The sequence below is a fragment of the Schistocerca serialis genome, chromosome 11 (genome assembly GCF_023864345.2).
Source record: "Schistocerca serialis cubense isolate TAMUIC-IGC-003099 chromosome 11, iqSchSeri2.2, whole genome shotgun sequence".
Taxonomy (NCBI): Eukaryota; Metazoa; Arthropoda; class Insecta; order Orthoptera; family Acrididae; genus Schistocerca; species Schistocerca serialis.
The window spans coordinates 74,252,204-74,277,429 of record NC_064648.1 but is presented as its reverse complement, the minus strand read 5'-3'; the positions used below and the strand labels follow the sequence as shown (position 1 = coordinate 74,277,429).

The window sequence follows — 25,226 nt, the reverse complement described above, 5'->3', positions numbered from 1 at the left end:
CCCGATCTTCAATCCTCCTCCCATCCAACTCCAAAGACGCAAGCTTAACCTGTAATGTGCTCATCAAAGTTCCCAACCCAACGGTTAATTTCCGATCATGATCTTCCGAAGCTAACGTGCCTAAATCCGCTATCTGATTAGTTAAATGCATTAACCGTGCCTGCACCCCTCGTTCCAGATAACTGTCACTAGGTTGGGTTACCTCCAAAACACAAATAGTTTGCTCAAAGCCTCTAACAGCCTCAAACAAAAATTCAGTTGCTGCTCCTGTCTCACCCACCACCGCTGACGTGACGTCAACCGGATGAAGAACGGCAGTACGCAAACGGGCTACTAACTCCGGAACACGGCCCTCAATCGGTTGGCGCCTTATTGCCTACTCGTAAACAAGGTGGTCCTTTCTGAGCACGCGAATCCCCAGACACTGTCTGACTGCCATTACGATAAACACCTGAAACACGTAACAGCCAAAACAATATCGTGCCACAGAACACAAAAACATAACAAGAGTGAGACTGACAGCAACTGGAATAGCAAACACAAGCGAAATCATGCTCTGCTACCAGTGAGATCCCCCGCTATGCCCGCAGTAGAGGACAGATAGTTTAATTTGTGGAGAGGGGCCAAAACGAGTCGCTGTCAGTTGCACCCGAACATACTACTTTATTCATTTTACAAACATTACAAGAGTAAAGGAAACATTAAAAACAGAGCAGGCCAACATTAATTTTAGAACTAAATTCCCAGTTAAATGCGCCATTCAATCTCACTTCTCAAGGGCAAAACAACTTTAATTTAAAACCGGCTGAAGACCAACCACTTAAGACTCAAAAACAAGAATTTGAATATTAAAAAGCAGAAGGCCTCAGCTTAAAACATTTCTCTAAATTAAGCAGAAGATCAAAACAATCTCATGCCTTAACAGCAAACAATCGGCTGTAGGCCAAGAACTTAAGACTCAAAAACAGAAATTTGAATTTAAAAGGCAGACGGCCTTATCTCAAAACTTTTCTCTAAATTACGCTCAAGGCCCAAACAATATCACCCCTTAAGGGCAAAACAACTTTAAAGTCGGCTAGAAGCCATACATAAACAAACACCAAGGATAAATAAGAAAAAATAGCACATCAAACGGCGCTCAGAAGTTTCCAGGGGTCGGGCTGGAACTCAAACACTAATGCCAACTTACGTGAGACAGTCAGTCGGCCCAACAATTCTCAATCCGACGGCAACCCAACTGACAGGCAGTCAATGGACCTAGCGAAAGGATAACTTCCGCTCCACCCGACCAGCACACAATGGGGAGTTCAATGGAACACGCAGAAGGTATCGGCGCCCGCAACAAATTACATCTTCAACTGCCAAACTACACGCCATGCTGGACAGCCACAACACGACGAGGAAAATACACTGCCTGAGTTTACATCAACAGCCAGGGCAGGTAACAGGGGCGTTATCGGCCACAAGGTAGAAGATTCTGCTGGTGCACTTCAATTCGAAAATAATCGATTTAAGTTAAACTACACAGGAGGGCGGCTAGAATTTCGCCAACTTGAAAACACACGTTGTTGATTGCAGTAATGTCCCAACAGCCCACTACGACATCAAAGACACAATGTGAACAGGTGAGGATGGCTGGTAGATTAAGTAAAGACTCAACTTTCGTGTCTGGGATCGGTGAACCACGGACCCCGTATCAATGGGAACTGCCCATCACATTCCGACTGCATGTAGACTGCACCAGCAGGCCCGGCCAGGCACGCACCACAGAGACTTCCTCGCTGCTCCACGCAAACCAACCAACGGCACGCTTGGCACAGCCTTAAACTATAAGCGTGAGGCCAAAGATACTACAAGGGTGTAAATATCGATACACGCTGCTGCTGCCACTTGCAGAGAGAGAGGATAGCAGCATGATTGTGATAACTGCAGGACACTGAGCACAGAATAGCAAACAAGGTTTAATGCAAGGCATAAGATGAACCAGCCACGGCCCAATTACACTACTGGGCATTAAAATTGCTACATCAAGAAGAAATGCAGATGATAAACGGGTATTCATTGGACAAATATATTATACTAGAACTGACATGTGATTACATTTTCATGCAATTAGGGTGCATAGATCCTCAGAAATCAGTACCCAGAACAACCACCTCTGGCCGTGATAACGGCCTTGATACGCCTGGGCATTGAGTCAAACAGAGCTTGGATGGCTGCCCATTAAGCTTCAACACGATACCACAGTTCATCAAGAGTAGTGACTGGCGTATTGTGACGAGCCAGCTGCTCTCCCATCATTGAACAGACGTTTCCAATTGGTGAGAGATCTGGAGAATGTGCTGGCCAGGGCAGCAGTCGAACATTTTCTGTATCCAGAAAGGCCCGTACAGGACCTACAACATGCGGTCGTGCATTATCCTGCTGAAATGTAGGGTTTCGCAGTGATCGAATGAAGGGTAGAGCCACGGGTCGTAACACATCTGAAATGTAACGTCCACTGTTCAAAGTGCCGTCAATGCGAACAAGAGGTGACCGAGACATGTAAGCAATGGCACCCCATATCATCACGCCAGGTGGTACGTGAGTATGGCGATGGTGAATACACACTTCCAATATCTGCGTTCATCACGATGTCGCCAAACACAGATGCGAACATCATAATGCTGTAAACAGAACCTGGATTCATCCGAAAAAATGACGTTTTGCCAAACGTGTACCCCGGTTCATCGTTGAGTACACCATCGCAGGCACTCCTGTCTGTGAGGCAGCGTCAAGGGTAAGCGCAGCCATGGTCTCTGAGCTGATAGTCCATGCTGCTGCAAATGTCGTCGAACTGTTAGTGCAGATGCTTGTAGTCTTGCAAACGTCCCCATCTGTTGAATCAGGGATTGAGACGTGGCTGCACAATCCGTTAGAGTCAAGTGGATAAGATGCCTGTCATCTTGACTGCTAGTGATACGAGGCCGTTGGAATCCGGCACGGCGTTCGGTATTACCCTGCTGAACCCACCGATTCCATATTCTGCTAACAGTCATTGGACCTCGACCAACGCGAACAGCAATGTCGCGATACGATAAACTGCAATCGCGGTAGGCTACAATCCGATCTTTATCACAGTCGGAAACGTGATGGTACGCAGTTCTCCTCCTTACACGAGACATCACAACAACGTTTCAGCAGACAGAGCCGGTCAACTCCTGTCTGTGTATGAGAAATCGGTTGGAAACTTTCCTCATGTCAGCACGTTGCAGGTTTCGCTACCAGTGCCAACATTGTGCAAACGCTCTGAAAAGCTAATCATTTGCATATCACAGCATCTTCTTCCTGTCGGTTAAATTTCGCGTCTGTAGAACGTCATCTTCGTGGTGTAGAAATTTTAATGGCCAGTAGTGTACATTGAGGCTAAATACATTTGACAGTAAGTGGGCAAATTCTGAAGTAGTATTGCACACCTGATAATCAGCAGCATGACAGAGTTGAAAATATATAATTTACGCACTGTTTCTTGTCACTCTTACAGTGAGTATTGTGGATTGGGAGGAATTGGATGTGCACTGAAAGTTTTATGTTGACGATGTTTTTAAGCTTTAATACAAATTTATGTTGCCATAAGAGATTTATGACGATTATGACACTGATGACAATAATGAAAGTTTTTAAAATCTTATCGAATTATTTACTTTTGAATACATTATGGGAGACGCAGTAATCAATGTCTTACAAATATTTACTATTAAAAACAGTCTTGATCACGATTTATTTATCAAGGTGACCAGTTTCGACCACTACTGTGGTCATCTTCAGACCTACAAGTTGTATACAAATCTTTAATTAGAGGGCTACATACATTAAAAAAATACATAAAGTTATAAAGCTATAAAACCATGAATTACCATTGAGTAGGAAACTCTTTCTGTTGGAGAAACACTACTGGAGAAACCAGTGCACGTTTTACTATATATAATGGAGGCTCCGCCCCCTTCTGACAACATGATGTCATTACTAAGCATTGAGTTATAAGTCGAAATACAACATAAAATTTCGTAATGAAAAGAATATTGACAAGAATTAAAAATAAATACACACTAAACTTAGCTTATTAAACAGCAATTGTCAATTAAGAAGCGTTAAAAATATTTAAACATGTAGGATAAATGAACTTCGGTTTGGCAGTACATGGGTTGCCCTCTCAAGGCCTGTTAGTGAACCATTTGGAACCACTGGTTGCCATGGTGAAGTTGGACGCCGTTCCAAAGATGAGGTAGCAGGCTTCTTTCCACTGAAGTTGTTGTAAAGTCGATAGGCGAGCTAGTGGTTGCCATGGTGAGGACAAATGCCAGTGCAAAGATGTGGCAGCAGGCTTCTTTCCAACGAAGTTGTTGCGAAAGTGGAATGGCGAAGACTGTCACGTCAAACGATGTATTATCGAGCAGCAACATGTCTTTATTGAAATAATTTTCAATGAGTAGGCTGCAATAATTTTTAACTGACATTTATACTACATGCTGCACAAATACGATACGAATTTGTTGTCCATGTATATGAAATATTGTCAATGAAGTTGGTATGTAAATTACATGTGACAATTTTTAATAGGCATTGCTATTCATTAAGTTATATGCCAGTCTTATAAACAAATAAAAATAATGAAAATGGAAGGAATTTAAAATTATAATATTATGAGCCATAGTGCCAAAAATAAAAGGATGTGAATTAGCAATATACAGTCTAAAAGCATATAAGCAAAAATTCTAAAACAGATCATCAGTCATAAAATTATGTTCGGTGAAATAAAATTACAATGTAAAGATAAAATATTTCCTAAAAGTCTTAATAATCTTAAAAAACGAATGACAGAAGAGTAAACAGTCTAAAGCAGATCATCGAAAAGCTCAAAGAAATGTTTGTCTTTGAACCAAAGTTGTTCGTTTAAAACAGATAATGGATTACTTTTGTGAAGTGAAAATATTTCAATTTCTTCTAAAGTATTTAGCAGTGGCCCTTTTGGCACAGTATTTAATATTCTAAAATTGTTAGAAATGCAACCCTCAGAGTGATTGTATCCATCAAGGTGTTGACCAAATATTGATTTGGTATGTGCAGTACCAGTAGTATGTTCTTTGAAACGTGTTAGAAAGTTACAGCCAGTTTGGCCAATACACTGTTTGTCACAGTCATTACATATTATTTTGTAAACGCCTGACTTTTGGTATATATATATGAGTCCTCAATTGTGTTTCAGTTTCCTCTGCAGGGGGTTATTAGTTTTAAATGCTATTGTCACGCTTGTGTTCTTAATTTATCTATTTTATCTGAAATAGGTCCCATGTGTGTCATTTCTGTAAATCTCTTCTTGAAATTTATAACAGCATCATTTGTTTCTTGTAATTTTTTATACAACAGATCAACCTGATGTGAATTATAATTGTTAGCGACTGCTATCTGTTTTAATGTACCAATTTCCTTCTGGATTGCATCAGGTTGAAGAGGTAATTTCAGTATCCTATGTATCATAGTTTTAAAAAATGCTATTTTGTATCATAATGGATGGCATGATGTAGCATTTATTATGTCGGTTGACGTGGGTTTTCTAAAAATAGAAATATTATGTTTTCCATTTTTGTTTGTAATTGTGAGGTCCAGTAAATTAATACTATTGTTACTTTCGTGTTCTACTGCAAATACAAGTTTTGGGTGTAAAGTATTTAAGTTGTTAGCGAAAGCATCAATTTCTTCCTTAGAACAGTTATATAATAGCAATGTATCGTCAACGCATCTTTTGTAGTATATAATTTTATTTGTTATTTCTGGATTATTTTTGAAAAATTGAATTTCAACATAATTGACGAAGATATCTGCTATAGTGCTAGCCAGTGAATTCCCCATTGCAAGTCCATCTTCCCATATATATATTTTATTATTATATGAAAAATAATTAAAATCTAGAGTAATTCTTAACAGTTCAATGAATTTTACTATTTCTTTGGGGCTCACGATTTTGTGATACGTTAAGTTAATATAGTATCTGGAATAGGTATATTCGTGTAAAGATTTGTGATGTCCAACGATGCAAACCTTGCGTTTTTTGGAATATCCACATCATAAACTAATTTTGTTAATTCAAAACTGTTTTTAATACTATAATTTTCTTCATAATGTAAAAGGATTTTAAGATTTGATTAAGCTTTTTGTTTAGGTTATAAGGGGGACTGTTGGTATTATTAACAACTGGACGAATTGGTAAATTTGATTTGTGTAATTTGATTTGTGATCTCAACTTAGGTAAGGTGGGGTTCATAACTTTAAGTGTTATTTTATCTTTAGGTGAAAGTAAAGAGTCACTATCATCAATCAGCATTTTAACATTTGTTTGAAATCTTGAAGTTGGTTCTTTATTAACATCAGTTATTCCATTAGCATCAAAAAACTGTAAAGTCTTAAAAACATAATCATCTTCACTAACAATGACAAGAGTATTTCCTTTATCTGCCCTGATTTCAATAGCTTTATTACTTATTAACTTCCGGTTCATTTGTTTTACAAGTTTTAATTCATTATTATGTTTATTTTTATCTTTTTCATTAGTAACGACATTTTTAGTTTTACGTGCATATATTTCAGACCTACTAAATTGTGCATGTTTTGCAGCAACCTTTACGTCAGCAATCACAAGTTTAACATTTGCATTGCTCAATTCTGGAGCTTAATTATATTTTAGGCCTTTGTTTAAAAGTGTTGTCCCTGCAGGAGTAAAAGTAATTTTGGTTAGATTGCTTACTCTTGGATAAAAGTTATGTGCATTTGGTGAAACACCTTACGAACACACATTTTGGTGACTAACAAGGGCTGCAATTTTCTTATTATGCTTATTAAGAAGAATTTCTCGTACTGCATTAATTTTGTCATCTGTAAAGTTAAGTAAGTGTGAAAATATCAATGGTGACAACTGACTGCTAATTTTTAAATGTAAATTGTACATTCCAATATTTAATGCATCTTTTTCTATATATGCAATTTTAATTTCAGATCTAATCCATAGAATGCTACTCTTCTGTCATAAAAATTTTTCTGTGTTTCATCTGGTATTAAAACTAATTGTTACATAATTAGGAATCACATGATTCATTAGGCATTGTTTGTTAAAAGAAATTTTGAAATTAAGTTTCATTATTTTAGTGCATAACCCTCTAAACATCTTGCAATCTCCCAATAGCTGACTTGGCAATAAATTAATTACTTTTGAATACTTTATGGGAGAGGCAGTGATCAATGTCTTACAAATATTTACTATTAAAAACAGTTTTGATCACGATTTATTTATCAAGGTGACTGGTTTCAACCACTATTGTGGTCATCTTCAGACCTACTAGTTGCATACAAAGCTTTAATTAGAGGGCTACATACATTAAAGAAAATACATAAAGTTATAAAGCTATAAAACGATGCCACCTTTATATATAGTAATACGTGCATTGGTTTCTCCAGTAGTGATTCTCCAACAGAAAGAGGTTCCTACTCAATGGTAATTCATCGTTTTATAGCTTTATAACTTTCTGTATTTTCTTTAATGTATGTAGCCCTCTAATTAAAGATTTGTATACAACTTGTTGGTCTGAAGATGATCACAGTAGTGGTCGAAACCAGTCACCTTGATAAATAAATCGTGATCAAGACTGTTTTTAATAGTAAAAAAAATTAACGATTTGTGTTACAGATGTTAAGATGAGTATAATGAATTTTATGATCATAAGATAAAAGTATGTCTTACACTGGTATCTCACACAGGCCAGTGAAGTCAAACTTCAAATGATTAATGAAAATTGCTTACACACACACACACACACACACACACACACACACACCAGAGGTTTTCTCCTCTGTGCTGGTCTTGAAACTCCTGGAATAAGCTTTGCTGGTGCTGCTCATTTTTCTATATTTCGACTGATTAGCACATGCTGCAGTGTTCTTCTGTAGCACGCTAGGGTAGAAGTTGGCACAGAAACAGATAACTTAAAAACCTGTGCAGTTATCAAGTTTGTTTATATGTAAAAATAGACGACGGAATTTTCCTTTGTGTGAGACTGAAGTGCCGAGTTGAAATTCTAGATTCACATATTTTACTGATCACGTCAGTTAAGCATAATCTATTATTGATTGTATTAATATCCGTTTGAATTTTGGTCTATTGTGAAATTCGAACATTCACGAGTGTCACAATGAACGCCTACTGTTATTGTTAATTCTAGGCTTAAACTCAATTTTGCTCTAATAAGAATTTTGAGAAGAGTAGGCCTATCCCCTTGAAAACAATCTTTCTCTAATTGCACTGTATAATTACTTGAGAAATACTTCACTTGTGAGAAATTTCCGTCGCTTACAAAACTATATTTTCGCAAGTTACCAGTTAAGAGTGTTTTTGGATAACTTATTTCGTAGAAAATCAATATTTGTTATTCACAGTTACTGCCAAAGAATAGATCACCCCAAATTTCACCGTATATCGTAGCAAATAAATGCGCATTTTTGAGAATTTTCAGAAGCTGCTTGTCCTATGCATAATCTAACTTGTTGTAAATCAAAGTTTGTGATTTAGGTACTGTAGCAGACATATAATTTTCCATTAAGGAACGTACATATTACCTACATTTTTCATAAATTAACTCCATTTTCAAATTTCCAAGTAGCTATAACCAACCTTAAAAAGTTTACTCTCGTCTTAATAGAAATATCGCTTTCTATATTTGCTTCAGTTCCTACGGGAATTAGTACCTTTTCAGCTCAATTTGAAGTTATTTGTTCACTTTCCTGCAATACAATGCGCCAGCCAAAATTGAGCCCCGGAGTGAATGCGATTCTCAAAAATGGGTTCAGCTGGTTGACTTTTGTGGGGAGCTGGAAATCGTCTTCACTACTGTCAAAGGACTGTCAGCAGCTGCGAATCAGTATGGTGAAGAGTTCCCAAGAGTCATGTACCTGTGGCACCAGTATCAATGGTGACTCAAGTACTGTCCTCTCCTGTGCACCATGTCTCCTCTGAAGAGAGTACGGAATCTCTCATTACTCGTGCACTAGACTGTAACTGGCCTTTCAGTGGCAGATCCAGGCATCCTCCACAGTGTCAAAAGGGACCATGGAGGCTTAGGGTGCTGTACTGATACCCTAAATATCAATTTCTAGGTGCTGTCATTCACTGAAATTGAAACTGAAACTAATCCAGTGGGACTCACTTCACCTGTTTTTGGGAAACCTGTTTAGTCCCGTGTCAGTAGGAGGTAAACGCAAAAGGGCAGAGGTGTATTAACTGTTGGCGGTTCAGTTGTACAGGGAATGATTGTTCCCCTTACGGAAATGGCAGCAAGGGACAGGAAAGGGCATGAGGTGCACCCTGTATGTATACCTAGAGGCCTCATTCAACATCTTGAAGAGGTTATTCCAACAGCCACTGAGGGAATGAGGTGAAAACAACTGCAGATTGTTGCACATGTTGGAATAAATGAAGCGTGTTGTCTGGGCTCTGAGGTCATACTGGGATCATTTCAGAAACTATAGAGACAGCTGAGAAGACCAGCCTTGTGCACAGAGTTTCTGCAGAGCTCACAATTTGCAGCATTATCTCCAGATCTGATTGTGAATCATTGGTTCTACACTGAGTGGAAGCACTGAACCAGAGACTTAGAAAGTTCTGTGACAAGCTAGACTGCTACTTCCTGGACTTGCGCCATTTTGTTGAAAACTGTAGGGTGCCTCTAGATGGGTCAGGTGTGCACTACACATCAGAGGCTGCTGTCCAGGTAGCTGATTGTATGTGGGAGCAAAAAAAAGTTTTTTTAGACTAGGCGACCTACTATGCAATCCTGGGAACAAGAGTTGCAGTAAATCCAGAAGTAGTATCAGTGTAAGATCGAAACAAATGCCTCCCACAGGTGAGAGCATTAAAATCCTAGTGGTTAACTGCTGAAACATTCGCAACAAAGTGCCAGAATTCAAAGCACTCGTGAAAAGCAATTAAGGCTCCCTAATACTGAAAGCCATCTGAAACCTGAAATTGATAGCAATGAGGTTTTTGGGGAAAATTTAAGTGTACACCTAAAGGATAGGCTAATGGGAAATGTAAATAATGTATTTGTCACAGTACACAAAAACTGAAATCCACTGAGGTAGAAACTGAAGCTGGATGAGAGACTGATTGGGCAAGACTCTGTATCAGTGGTGGACATGAAATGCTAATTGGATCCTCTACTGCCTTCCAAACTCATCTCCTGATGTAACCAGAAACTTCGGAGACATTCTGTGGACTTGAAGTACTCAAAGTATGTGTCTATGATGCAGTTTGATGTTACAGCAACGGAAATAATGGCAGAACTGAAGTGATGAATAGAGCTGGTATAGATCCTGGTGTGTTTAAAACAAAGGCTTTTTACACCATCGACGAGAGCTTGGTCAAGAAAGCTAATGGATCAATGTCTGACCTGCAAATATGGGCCAGGGAAATGCAAGGAGAGAAAAGAAATCTGGAGGATGTATGAGTATGGACGATTTTAAAACTGAGGTAAGCTTATTACATGTAGAAGTATGAGCAGACAATTTTTGAACCTCATTTTCTCTGTTTTAGGCTTCTCACGTTATTATAACCATTCAAATTTGTGGCAAAATAATATTTCTGCATATTTTATATTATTTTTCCGTTAAAACACAGCTTTTTTTACACATGCAAGATTTTAGATTTGTACTTTAATAAATACGGCTGTAATGATTTTTTAAATAAATGTTTACATTTTCCATTATATCTCCCCTTAAGGTACAGTAAGTATTTTAGAGCCCATGTATCCTATGCAGTTTTTCTTGTTATATACTACTGCCTCTCAAAAATATGGAATACTAGTTTCTAAAACACTGTACACATTTGTTTCTGAATTCGTCCCCTTTACTGTATTTTCTTCTTTCATTTCATTCTCTTGTGGACTAACAACTGGCTAATAAATTTTCTAATTTCTACCATTTTTAAACATATTGTAATTTTTGCACAGTATCAGTATACTCATGGTAAATGTATTGGCACTTTGTACTTCTAATTAATTTTGATTTGCACAGTTAAAATAATTATTGCTTACCACATTTATCCTCAGTATCAACACAGCCTTTTTATTTGTATTGTTATTATTACTACAGTATTTCTGAAGACTCCTTCCATTACGATTGTCCAAGTGTTTCCAATATTTTCTTTTTCTAAGCATGTCACTTCAACAGTTCTGCCAGATATGGAATATGACAACTACACTGGGTCACCTAATGGTCAGCAAACCTTTTCTTATAGATAGTTTTTTTTATTCCGTTACTGTAATACAAAGCAACCTCAGATCTAAACAAATTCTGCTGCCCTGTAATTTTATGTCCCTAACAATATCCCTTCACCTACACCCTGGCCTATTCAAAAGGGTGAAAGGTTAATAATGTGCAACTCTGTGTGCTAGTGCAAACAAGGATCCCTAGATATTACTAATTTTTTTCTTTTCTTTTTTGGTTACAGTTCTACCTTCTGTGCTCAATCATAGCTCAGTGCATATGCTAGTACAGTGGAGTTGATTTAGTCTGATATGCTTGCGAGTCTTTTCTCAGTTACTTGTGCTAAAGCAGACATGGTTTGTGCCATCTACAACAGCCTCACTTGTGTTTTATCTCTGTCACAGAGCAGGCAACCCATCCCTGTTGCTATCGAGACTGGCAACTTCATCTTTCCTGGGGGGCCCAATATAAACTAGCACTGCAATAACTGCATACTTCTCTGACTATATTCGTGACTCTTAATTGGCCCTCAAACAATCTCGCAACTATCAACTCTATCTTGTCCACAATCCACCTGGTGTTCTGCACTGAAGCAGCTCCCATATTCCCAAAAATGATGCTGATACAGTTTCATGCTAGGATTTCATCCGTTTCTCTTTCTGTTTAAGCACAACTCTCAGCTGCTACTATCAATCATCCTTATAGTGTTAGCTAAATTTTCATACACTGAGAACTAATATTTTCCACCATATCCTTACTTTCCCTGTTCTTGTCAGAAGGAATATCAAACTGTGTTTCTATTAAGTAGGTTGTGCATCTTCATACCTGCAAAATGATGAGAGTTAATGCTATGATTGTGGCATTCCAGCTACTTAAACATAAAAAGAATGCAGCGCTGAGTTTATTTCGTTGCTAATATCACTGTACCAAAAGCCGTCATGTCATGTTTCCTCCACTAACATATGAATAATCTTTTCTCTGGACATTAAAAACAAATGATACAGTTTTTTCTTACTGTTACTTTTATTACATTACTTATTTATTTATTTGTCATTTCAAAAGTACCGAAATGTCAAATATATATATATAAGTGTTGACATAATTTTACACAAAAGAGGACGAAAAATTGGACACTTCAAGTGCATTTGGTGTATCTCTCATAAGGTCTTGCATGGTGCAGGTGGTTGGTGATGAGGAACACAGCAGATTGGTCTTGCATCTCATTGTGTTTGACCATAATCTATTGAGAGACCTCCATATTGACCACTTCTCCGAATATCCAGGAGGAAGTTCTTCCTTTGGAGCGATCCATTCTCCCAAATACCGACGTTTCTCCCGCCATCGCGAGATCCTTGCCACATGTGGATTCTCGATGAGAGCCTCAGTAGTTGTCAAGAAGCTCTTTCTTGATATCTACCTCATATAGTGGATGGGCGTTCTTCGTTGTGGCCTTACTTTTCTCATATCTCGCAGCTACCTAACGTCTCATTTCAGGAGGATCTTTGCCAGCGAGGCAATGGAGTTTGTCCACGGAAATAGGTCTTAAGCAACCCGTGATAATCTGGCAAGACTCATTTAGAGCCTCATCTACGTTCCTGGCATGACTGGACTAGTACCACTCTGAACATGCATATTCAGCAGTGGCACAACGTAGAGCAGGCGCGCTTGAGCTCACAGTGCATGGATTAGCACTCATGACATGTGTCAATTGTCGCACTGTTTTATTTCTGGCTGCCACTTTCTGTTTGGTGTTTAGGCAATGCTTTTTATGTGTTAGCGCGCGATCCAGTGTTACTACAAGATATTTGGGAGTAGGATTATGTTCGAGTGCGATACCTCCCAAGGATATATTTAAGGATCTATTTGCCTGTTTATTCTTGAGGTGGAAAGCGCAGATATGCGTCTTGGCAGGATTAGGTATCAAGTAATTCCAATAATAGTAAACAGTGAATTCTTCCAAAGATTTTGATGGCGTATCTTCTACAGTCTCAAAACAGTCAGCCTGAGTAGTGATAGTGCAGTCATCAGCATAAATAAAGCTTCGAGCTCCTTCGAGCTCCTTCAGGGATAGGTTGATCGTTGGTATAGATGTTGAATAATAGCAGTGCAAGCACATTGCCTTGTGGCAGCCCATTTTTTTGAGCTCCCCACCTACTTTTCTTATCCTAAAATTTCACAAAAAAATCTGGAATTCTAATATTGTACATGCATGTGAAGTCTTTAGTTATGTCATAAACTTTATTCAGAAGGAGCCGATGGATGATCGCATCACAAGCTGTGGATAGATGGATAAATACAGCACCTGTAATGTGCCATTTCTCATATCCATCTTCGATATGTTGTGTTAAGTTTAATATCTGAGATGTGCAGCTCTTCCCTTCTCTGAAAGCTGTTTGTTGTGGTATTAGAAGAGGCTCCGCCTTTTTAATCATTCTCTGAAGACAGAGCCTCTCCAGTATTTTGTAGAGGTGACAGAGTAAAGAGACTGGTCTATAATTTTTGGGATCTTTCCTATCCTTGCCATGTTTCGGTATGGCAATTACTCTTTATTTTTCGCCATACTTTAGCGATCTTCCACTCTCGAATACAGTTGCCCATAAATTGCAGTAACCAAAGCATTTTAGCGAAACCAAAATTCTTGATTTGTTCAGCTCTAAAGTCATCCAGTCCTGCTGCTTTTCCCTGTTTACATTTCAATTCTTCAACAGAGAAATAAGGAGATAAGATACTATTCTCTTGGTCTGTTTGCCTCGATAATTGTTTCCTCTCTATATTTCTAGATTTAGGTGATCTGCCATTAATTGGGAGTTGTTGAGCAATTTGGTCTGGTTTAATATTAAAATATATGTTGACCTGAGTGTTATCATTACTCAGGCGATGTAATAGCCTCCAGGCCTTTTGACTACTTTTACTCATGTCACAGTCTGCCATTAATTGAATCCATTCTTCTCTGTTTGCCTGAGATATTTAAGAGATGACATTCTGTACATGAATTGATGTGGCTTCACTAAAAGGATCTTCTTCAAACTTTCTGTAGTACTCCTAAAAAAGAGTCATCGTTTCAGGTGTTATACCCTCGATATAGTTCATTCTGCATCCCCTTAGAATTTATGCTCAGGAGGAAGCATTAACGATGTTAACAAAATTTTTATATTGATCTATCACAGGAGCTATAGTTACAATTTTCTCATGTAATAACTTTGACAATTTCTGCCAATCAGCCGTTTTGAAGTTGTACCTTCAGGTGAAAGTGATTTCTTGAGGGCTTACTTGTGGGAGAACTTGACACATAATAGGTCGATGTGTATTCGGTATGGGCTTACAGACGGATTTAGTGCAGGTATGAAAAATACTTTCACTAACAAAAAGCAGATATGGATTACAGCCTGCGTGCACTGAAAAAAGAATGAGGTAGTTTGCTGTCATGAAGGAGTGAGAGATGGAAAGTTTCATCCCAAAGGAGGACAGCCTCACCATTTTGATCCTCTTGAGTGTACCCCCTGAACATGGCTGTAAATGTTGAAATCATATACCGCAATAGAAGCTTTCCCTGTAATAAAATGTTCAGGTGGGGTGAAGAAAAAAATCTGTTGCTGGAGCTTTATACGCTGATGTGACTCTACTGTTACTCAACAATAATAATTTCAATATTGTTATCATCTAACTGACGAACACTACCGACTTAAAGGTCAGGTCTTATAAGGATAGCGCTTCCATACTGTGCATATTGTGTTTCAGCAACTAGTTTTATTCCAGGAACTGAAGGACGTCTCTGCTGGGTGTATGTGTGTATTTCTTGAACACAGAAAATATCACAGTGCTTAGTGTGGCACGTCTTGCAAGAGTTGTTGCTTGCAGGGAGGTATTCCGTCAATATTCATGGATATTATAGTCAACAATGGCCCAAAAACGACCACTGATTCAATGTCTCTAATACTTCTGATGTGACAGGATCAGTCTACTCATAATTATTCATAGTAATGCAAATACTTAACAAATGACCCATAACATGCTTTATGGCAATATTTGTTGAAAATCAACTAATCTGAGTATAACTGAATAGAGTTCACTAATGCAACCACCACAGGGGGATACTGGTGTTTCTCAATCTGTTCATTATGAGACAAAGTATGAATTACATATATCTATCTCATGTGCCACGCACTGTAACCTAAGATATGAAACTATGTCGATATGCAACTGCATAGCTACAACTTGTACAAATTTATGGGTATAAATGTATGAGAGAGTTACACCTGCAGTCGCATGTGGCACACTAGTTAACTTCCCCTTAGTAAACGTAGCCACATTAAACTTGAACAATAAAAAATTTTAATAGCACAAATACTTACACACACAAATCCAAATAAGTAGCATGAATCTGCAAACTATTTCCACAATTATATATTTTAGTGAAAAGTAGCTTTTTTCAGCGTTATATGAAAGCTGTGTCATCTTCCAACAACCTCCATTCACTCACGTAATTTCATACAAAAAGTACTCTAACTCTTCTTATAACAATATTTAGAATCATACTTTCTTGATTTATGATTCAGTTTGGCCTCAAGTGAACACTAATGTTAGTCTTTTGACAGATGTCGAACAGTATAGGTTTTGAAAAGAACCATTTTGGACAGGAGTGGAAGGTAACAATTATCGTATCAAATGATTTTCCGTAGAACTTTTTGGTTGGCCAATGCCACCCATATTAGCTTTAAGTGAATGGTAATATAATGGCATGTGACGAGGGCCTCCCATTGGGTAGACCGCTCACCTGGTGCAAGTCTTTCGATTTGACATCACTTCAGCGACTTGCGCGTCGATGGGGATGAAATGATGATGATTAGCACAACACAACACCCAGTCCCTGAGCGGAGAAAAATCTCTGACCCAGACAGGAATCGAACACAGGCCCTTAGGATTGACAGTCTGTTGCACTGACCACTCAGCTACCGGAAGTAGAGCAATGGTGATAATGTGAAGATAGTCCTTACAGCCTTTATGGTATTTACCAGATATATTTCAGCACAAAACGTCTAAAAGTGGTCAGGAACATCATATGATGATGTCAGTAATAACCAGTTACTAATAATGACATTTGTTTTGGAGTTATCATATAAATACCACATTATAACAATTAATGGCACTTTGTCAAAATAAAGTACTATTGTCAATACCTCTCATTCCCTTTGTCATTTGAACTCCGATTGTAACATATCACTGTGGGTTACTTTACTTAATTTCTGTACAGAATCATCAGAATCAACACAAGCTTATTTTCAGTGATGAGACTATTAAAATAGGGCAGTTTCGAGTCAGGATTTAAGCTTCATGAGAGTAGCAGTATTGTAAGTTTGTGAATTCAGAGCTCTGTTCTTCCTTGAATAATATGGTTCGAATGGCTGTGAGCACTATGCAACTTAACTTCTGAGGTCATCAGTCGCCTAGAACTTAGAACTAATTAAACCTAACTAACCTAAGGACATCACACACAGCCATGCTCGAGGCAGGATTCGAACCTGCGACCATAGCGGTCGCTTGGCTCCAGACTGTAGCGCCTAGAACTGCACGGCCACTCTGGCCGCCACTTGAATAATAATAGTAATGATTTTTGTCTCAGCAAGCGTTACTGAGAGAACAAAATATTATCTGTTATGATTAAAGTAAACCATCCACAAAGAGTGCAGTACCAACAGGAACTGTAGTAGAAATATGTAACTAAGTAGCTGGACAGAATAGTGTAACAACATTACTATAAAGAGAATGGCACAATTTAAAATCCATGCAATTTCATTCCAGGTCACAACCAAAATATCTCATCAATTGTGTGAAGACTGGGAGCCCACGAACTGCAACTAGATCAGGATTCCCTCAATATTTAAAAGCCACTGCAATATTACAGCCCAGATAGCAGCAAACTATTATGTTGCAAGAACAATCATGACAGATACATTCTCATTTCGGTAAAAAGCCACACAGCTTAAAGTGTTGCAAAACTCAAAAATGCCTATCACTTAAAAACAACTGTCTCTAGTTATTAAAAGTATAAGAAAACTTAATAAACAAACTACCTTACACCAATAAGAAATTGGTAGTAAATGGAAAAAACTGACCAGAAACAAACATTATGAAGTATAAGACAAAGCATTATCAAAGATTTCTGAAAACCTCACATTTACTCAGAGAAATTATGGAAAATATACACTATGAAATCATGTTTAAAGCAGATAAAAGACAACGAAAAAAATGAGGTTAAAACAAAGCAATTAGAAAGAAAGTACATGTGATAAATAAACTTATTACAATAAAAATTATGCATTTGGATTAAATTCATAACCTAGAAATCACACTGAGCTCTTTCAACTGTCCTTGTGTTTCTACAAACAATCGGAATTATAATCTGACACTACATGATGACAGTTTTCCCACTGATGTTTGTACAGTAGTTACATGGTATTTAAAAACAGACCAATAATTAAAAGATCTGATGCATAAAATTAATGTACAGAGCTTTGTAATACAAAAATTTTTCACAATAAATACGGCACTTGAACTCACAATACTGTATTGACATAAAATTTAACAATGCAGAAAAATTGAATTACTACACAATTTACCAAAAGGCCTTTTTTGTGAAGATATACTGTTAATCCAAATCACTAAATCCACTTCTGTAGGAGGAGTGTTTGCTACCCAGCGTCATTGTGGCTATGTCACGTAGTAATGAAATATACAACCAGAAATGAGTGGTTATCAGTCTAGTGACAGTATGTTAAAAAAATGGCATAAATAACTTTGCCAAAGAGCAGATGGTTTTGCCTGGTGCCTGGGTAAGTGCATCTCAGAAGCAGCGAATGTGGTTGGCTGTGCAGATGCTTCTACTGTGAGCCTCTATGGAACATTGTTGAAAGATGGTGAAATCACAAGTTGACAAAGGTTGTAGGATGCCCATCCATTATCCAGAACAAGCAAATCAGAACCTAGCTGCTCTGTAAAATGGGATAGATGGCAATCCGTGGAGACAGAAGAAAATGCTTGAGCAGGCTCGAGAGTTTCAAGCTATTAAGCAGACACTGTTGAACATGAGTCCCCAAGTTATATAACAGCTTTGTATTCCCATGTTTATCTAATGATGTTGTCAGTTACAATAGCAATACAAATAAGATAATCGAGATTGGACTGCATACCTATAAGGCAGTGTCACATGTTGGGATAAATGACCAGACCAGACCAGACCAGGTGAATGGTTGTGCTCAGATATTTCATTATCCAGATGAATAGTTGTTTCATACACGCACCACACAACTGGTGCAGAAAGATGGAGGCAGTGTCATGCTATGGGAGATATTCATATGAGATGGCAAGAAAACAGCTGGTCATAGCTGAAAGCACCATGACAGATGTGGAGAACAGGAAAATTACTGCAAACTTATCACTTAATGCTTGATGTATTTACAGAGAGTGACAACATCTTAAAGCAGGATAACTGACCAAATCACAAGGTAAGAATCACACTGCAATGATTCGAGCAGCATGATGGTTCACACTGTTGTCTTTCCCACCCAGCTCACCTCAATAAATCATGATGAAATGAATCTGGGATGCTATTGCACACCAACTTGACAGCAACAAACCGATAGCCTACAGTTAATGGGAAAGGTGTGAGATGTGTGCAGACTTGTAGTCCAATTTACAACTGAAAAACTAACGAAGAACTAATGAGTCCATACCATAGAGGTGCACTATTGTATTGCAGTCTGTAGGTAAAACAAAACGCTACTAGGCAGATGATTATAATTTTTCCCTTACCTCTGCATACATGCCACCATCAGTTATTTCCTAATGGAGAACTAGCACAGAAAGTTCACATGTGTGCAGATTATTGACCACACAAATAGCAATACTATGAAGGAGGCATACCTCAATAATATGTTCACATAATCAAGAGATTTTTGTATCTTTCTCCATTCTTGAGATAAATATCCTACATTCTGAATGTGTAATGAACACATTTCTGCTGTCGCCGGGGTAGTGGATACAGCTTCATGAAGATTGAAATGGCAGTTTCTTTCAAATAATTAGCAGCATACTGGTACATTCTCTTGAAGAATATAGGGTCCTGATAACTGCACAAAACTACTTCTCAAACGAGTAAAAGATACCTCTCAATGCACAAATTTTGGGTAGCCCGAACAATTAAAGCATGGAGCATTTGCAACAAAAAATCACAATTGTGTGCTTCATATGTTGTATTTTGTATGTAACTTCTTCGAATGTGAAGCTGTGGAAATGGATTTGTCATATTTTTTGTGACCTCTCTGTAGCACATGCGAACAATTTTAGTAAAACACGTGTGGTCTTCTATCAACATGTGTAGGTCTGCAAACCTCAACAATACTTTGAATGGTCTCTATGTAGTGTGTATTAATTTGTGTTTCCTGTGACTGCCCCAATGAGTAAAAGATTTTCCACAAATACTACATTTGTAGGGTCTCTTTCCACTGTGTATTAACTTGTGGGCCTTGAGATTACTCAATACATTAAATAATTTACCACAAGTATCACATTTGTGGGGTCTCTCTCCTGTGTGTATCAACACATGGGTCTTGAGACTGCTCGACTGAGTAAATGATTTTCCACAGACATCGCATTTGTGTGGTCTCTGTCCAGTGTGTATTAATTCGTGTTTCTTGAGACTGCCCCTTTCAGTAAACGATTTTGCACACACATCGCATTTGTGTGGTCTGTTTCCTGTGTGTATTAAAATGTGGTTCTTGAGATGGCCCGACTGAGTAAATGATTTTCCACAGACATCGCATTTGTGTGGATTCTGTCCGGTGTGTATTAATTCGTGTTTCTTGAGACTGCCTCTTGCAGTAAATGATTTTCCACAGGTATCGCATTCGTGGGTTCTCTCTCCAGTGTGCATTAATCTGTGTTTCTTAAGATTGCATAACAGAGTAAACATTTTACCACAAACATCACATTTGTGATGTCTCTTAGCACTTACCACAGTGTGGACATGAACATGGTCACTTGTACATAAAATTCCAAAGTCATTACATCTGTCAAGTTTCTCTTCAGCTTCTTTCACAGTATGTGTATTACATATGTCATTAAAGGATTTTTTAAAAGTTTTCCTGGGTACCTTGTATGAAATGGGCTCCTCAGTCTGTTCCACGATTCCTTCTTGTACATACTCTAAGGAGATATTGTTTTCATCATCATCACTGCATTCAAGTTTCTCACTGTTGGTAGCAGATAATGCTTGGTCACCCTCCCTCATTCTCAAATGTTCTTTCAAGCAGTCATCAGTGGGCAGTACCTCACCACATGACTTACACACAAATGAAGGTGCCTGCACACCGTCAATGTGGATGAAGATATGCATTATGAGTCTGTATTTTGAAGGGAAGCTCTGTAGGCAGAAACTACAGTTAAACTTATGGAATTCCTTTTCCCTGATGCTACAACTTAATCTTGTGCCACATAAGCCGTCTTCTTGTGAAGTCTGTACTTTGGTACAGTTGTGAGACACACTGCCATCTGTTGACTTCTCTGCATATCTCTCCAGCTTGTCATTGACTACTCCTTGATGCAATGTCTCTTGATATGAAATGTCACAGCTGTCACCAGCACTTTGAATGAAACTGAGGAAGGAGGAAAGAGATGTGAAATGTTGATTTACACAATACAAAACAATATTTCACCATCCACAAAATGGGGCCTGTAAACCAAAAGATAAAAATGTATGGCCATCACAGATAACTTATTCAGTTAATGTAAGAGATTTAAAATTGTCATGACATTCTACCAGAACGATAGAATTTTCCTAATATGAAACATTTTTATGAAGCAAATGATCACAGGAAATTGAATAACACCCAGTCTCATTCAGTGCTGACTAGGTTCCCTTATTTTCTAGTAGATTCTACTATTAAAAGTCTTGCAGTATTTTTAAAATACTGTTTTACGATATTTTACACCAAATTATTACATTTATTAGAAATAATATCCTCTAGCTTTCGACATAAAAATATCCACCAAAAGATGAAGGGAAACAAAAAATAAGAGTAATCTATGATTTTAAAATAAAAACCAATCACTCTTTCCATGTGGATTTTTCTTTGATTTGGGGGACTCTTTACGCTTTGGGTAGATATTCTTAAAACCACCAATGATCAATTTATTTCTGAAACCAATAAAGCATGGCATTTTATGTGACTCCAAATTGATCACCAACTATCACCAACATCACATTTCTTATTGGCTAGGTGGTACGGCCATCAACCATGTGGCCAACATCTGTACATATATAAGAAATAATGTCAGGTCAATAAATGAAGGAACAAATACATAAATTTCCAGACTGATGAACAAATGTGAATGACACATACAAATTATTCCAACATTACATGTGTATTGTTAGCAGCACAGTTTACGTGTAGCCCTTTCTAATTGACATACTGTCTGGCAGGGAGGTGGCCAATACACTTACAGCCCCCCATTCAAAATTATCTTTACAACAACTCAATATCTGGTCCCCTGGAGTTCCAAAACATCCTTGACTGATCAAACAAATGTATCAATGGTGACATCAGCACGAATCATGTACAGCAAATCCTACCATAATCTTCTGAGAGCAAGTAATTGCAGTAGGTGCATGGCCCATCCGTGTGATATCTGGGTCCAATCATTCCACCTGCAGCTACCCCATTCCATCACAATGAAAATGGACATCTTTGAGCAACCCAATGAGGTCATTTTAGTGTGTATATGGCTGTGGGTGGGTAGGAGCATGCACATACTTCTGTGCTATTATTCTATCTCGATTGCTGCTTTTGACTGTTTTGCTTTTTGATGGATATATGGTTTCAAGTAACCAATGACAGTGAGAAATTACAGTTTGCTTTCATCACAAACTGAAACTTTGCTGCAGAAGATGGCTGTGCAAAGAAACATACTAAGAAATATTTCTGTCTTGAGTTTGCTCATAGAGGTTAGCCTTAAAATCTCTGAACAAAATGATCATGATCTCAATTGTGCTGCAGATTGTTGATCGCTGTTTTCTCAGATATACTGCAGATCACATTGTTGTGGTAAGGTTACGACAAGAGTTGTTTTCAATGCTACAAAACCTGTCATCTGCCACATTTTAGTCATAGGTCACTTAAAATCAGCTGTGTTTGTGTGTGTCCTATAACCAAGCAATGTACCTGGTAGTGGATGTAGTAATATTGCAGTGGCAAGTGACACACATCAGCTATCAAGCAGTTTTAATCAGACTACAGTAAAAGTTATTTTCTATGTGATTAATAAAAACCTTTGCAGTTAATCACTACATTGCGTAGAACAGTTATACACTGTCAATAATGCCATACACCAGAAAACATTCTTTAAGAGAAACTCTCAGTAAAATGGGCTTGTGTCTAAAATCTCCAGACACTAAGTCAATGTAGAATATTATATCCCACTGACTACAGTACTGTATGCTGAATTAAAAAAAAAAATAAAAAATAAAAATAAAAATAAAAAAAGCACCTTTTCGGTATGCCCTATGTAGGTATATTACTTACACAGTTGCTTCCACATAGGCCATATTATAAGAGTAGATGCCTGGTGTGCCCATTATCAAAGTGACTGGAAACACCTCACACTTTCAAAGCTTACAGATGACATAGATGGCAGGTACTGCCTTTGCCCAAACACTCCTATCAACACATATACAAGGAGGCCACAGCCACAATTACACACTGTTCCCACATATTATCTGATTAGGGAAAGGCAGCGTATTCCAGCCATTCACATTCTCAGGATGGAGCAATATCCTTCAAATGTACACTGGATGTGAGTGCTCAGTTTCTTGGATTCTACAGACCAGGTATGGCACATGCTGATAGAATTTTTCTTGTCATTTGGCTTACTGTTGGTGAGGGCCACATTACAGTAATTATTGTGCAATGTATCATTTTCCCCTGGGTTCAGTAGAAGAGGCACGATTGCTTTCTCACATAAAGCTGAAATTTTCCTACTAGTTCAGCTGTTATGTAGCAGTACTTGAAAATAATAAGTCATATCTAGGTTTCTTGTGGCATTACATCAACACTGTCTGAGTTGCCTCCTTTTCTCCCCTCTGGTGTTTAGGTTTGTTCCTGCCTGATACAGGAGTTTTATGGGCTATCACAACAATAGTAAATCCTCCTCATTGCTACTCATATTTTTGTTGACCCAGATCACAAAAGAAACGATGCAGACAGCTGTTCTGTGCTAAATATTCACTGTAGACAAACAACATTGGAACTATCACCAAGCTTTCCAGATGGTGAATACTGTGGGTTGACACTTACTTCCACAACAGGGCAAGTGCACCTACAGTGTGGTGGATCTACCTTACAATAATCATAGCCTGGCAAGATGTAAGCATTTTTGAATATCAGCAGGTGGTAAAACAATCCTCTGTTTGCTCTATGTGGTATCCACCTCAGTGACCTCCTTTTGACATGGGTATGTGTGTAGGTTACAATTATAATTAAGCAGGATTAGAGATTAGTTGTGAGAAAACAAATAACTGTGCTGAAGTAAATTCTAGCACTTGTATTTGAACATAGCTCATCTCACAACCCACCAGGAAATGCTGGCATTACACCTGCATATTGCTTACATTAATATCTCCTAAAAATGAAATGGCTGGCAAAATTTTAGGATAATGTTAGCAATGCTTCTTGCAAAGAGGATCTTGGCAAATCAAAACAAAATCTGTTGTTATCACTGAGTAACTCCCCTAAGAATTCATACAGCTAGGGTCTGATCTCAGTCCTCACTTATGCCTCACATACACCAAAAACACAGTTTGTCCATTCAGCAATCCTTACCCACAGTGGCAACCAGTCAGATACTGTGCCCTGACAGCATGGGAGTATTGAAACATTTACAGAGTGACTCACGTGAAATACTGTGACCGTCTACAAATAAAAAGTTTCATTTACTTCACTTGTGCTATCTAACTATGAATGTTCCATTGCAGTATAGGAGTAATTAAATCAATGATAAGCTTTTGTGTCATTACTACAATTGATTAGGGAGGTGACAATTTTAGGGTTTTCACTGCGGAACTTGGTGATTCCAACACAAAACCATCAATGTTTGCATCTGGGGACTGGGTCCACTTGTGATTCATGGGATATTTTGACAGTTGTTATTTCATTTATGTTTCTTCTCCAATGAGAATGATGGTGGCTTTAGGTTTCAAGTATTTTCTATCTTGTTCTCTTGGGATAGAGTAGAACATCAAGTAACACCCCCATCAGCTGCCACAACCCCCAAGTCACTATCAAATGTGTTCTTGAACACTTTGCTAGTGAAAGTTCCAACACTGAAATTACCAAGATGTCTCATTGGAACAACCTTCCCATAACAAAAGTGAGTGACATGCAGATATCCTAGTCTATTGCTGTACAGTCATGGTTCAAGTTGGTACAACTGTTGCAACACTTATGTTCCTGATTCATATGCAGCTTTCTGATATTTCTCATGGAGTTCTTGTCCCTTAAATGTCACAGTAAAACAAAGCTTGTGATATTTGGGACTTACGGCATCATCTCAAAGCTGATTACATGAGCAGTTACACATACTGTTAACCCTTATGAACTTGAGTTTAATATTATATCTCTTAACTGCAGCTTACCATTTTAGTTATTCATAATTTTCCTCAAGTATGTGTTGCCTCATTTCTACCAGCCAATCCTAATTCCTGTGTAACTTCCAGAAAATAACTTATGATAACCAATAACTTACTAAAGTATGTAGTGAGAATATATGTTATTAAGTGTACAATTAAAAATTCTATCAGCATCTCCACAGCACAATGTCAAGATTTCCTAATTTTGTGACTTTTTGGTAATAGCTAAATTATTTCACATGTTTCAGTTGTGTGGCACCCA

General features: G+C 37.9%; 2 protein-coding genes across 6 annotated transcripts in view; one reads left to right on the top strand and one right to left on the bottom strand.

The window, feature by feature from the left end:
* The window catches only part of LOC126427269 (zinc finger protein 418-like), a 540,743-nt gene that overhangs the window by 134,161 nt on the left and 381,356 nt on the right, over positions 1-25,226 (top strand). The gene's annotated exons all lie outside the window — the stretch shown is intronic.
* LOC126427267 (zinc finger protein 492-like) overlaps positions 4,368-25,226 on the bottom strand; it is a 603,844-nt gene continuing 582,985 nt past the window's right edge. The window contains exon 9 of the mRNA XM_050089523.1: positions 4,368-4,444. Within this exon, the coding sequence (XP_049945480.1) occupies positions 4,426-4,444 (19 nt within the window). The 3' untranslated portion in view covers positions 4,368-4,425. The remainder of the gene's footprint in view (positions 4,445-25,226) is intronic.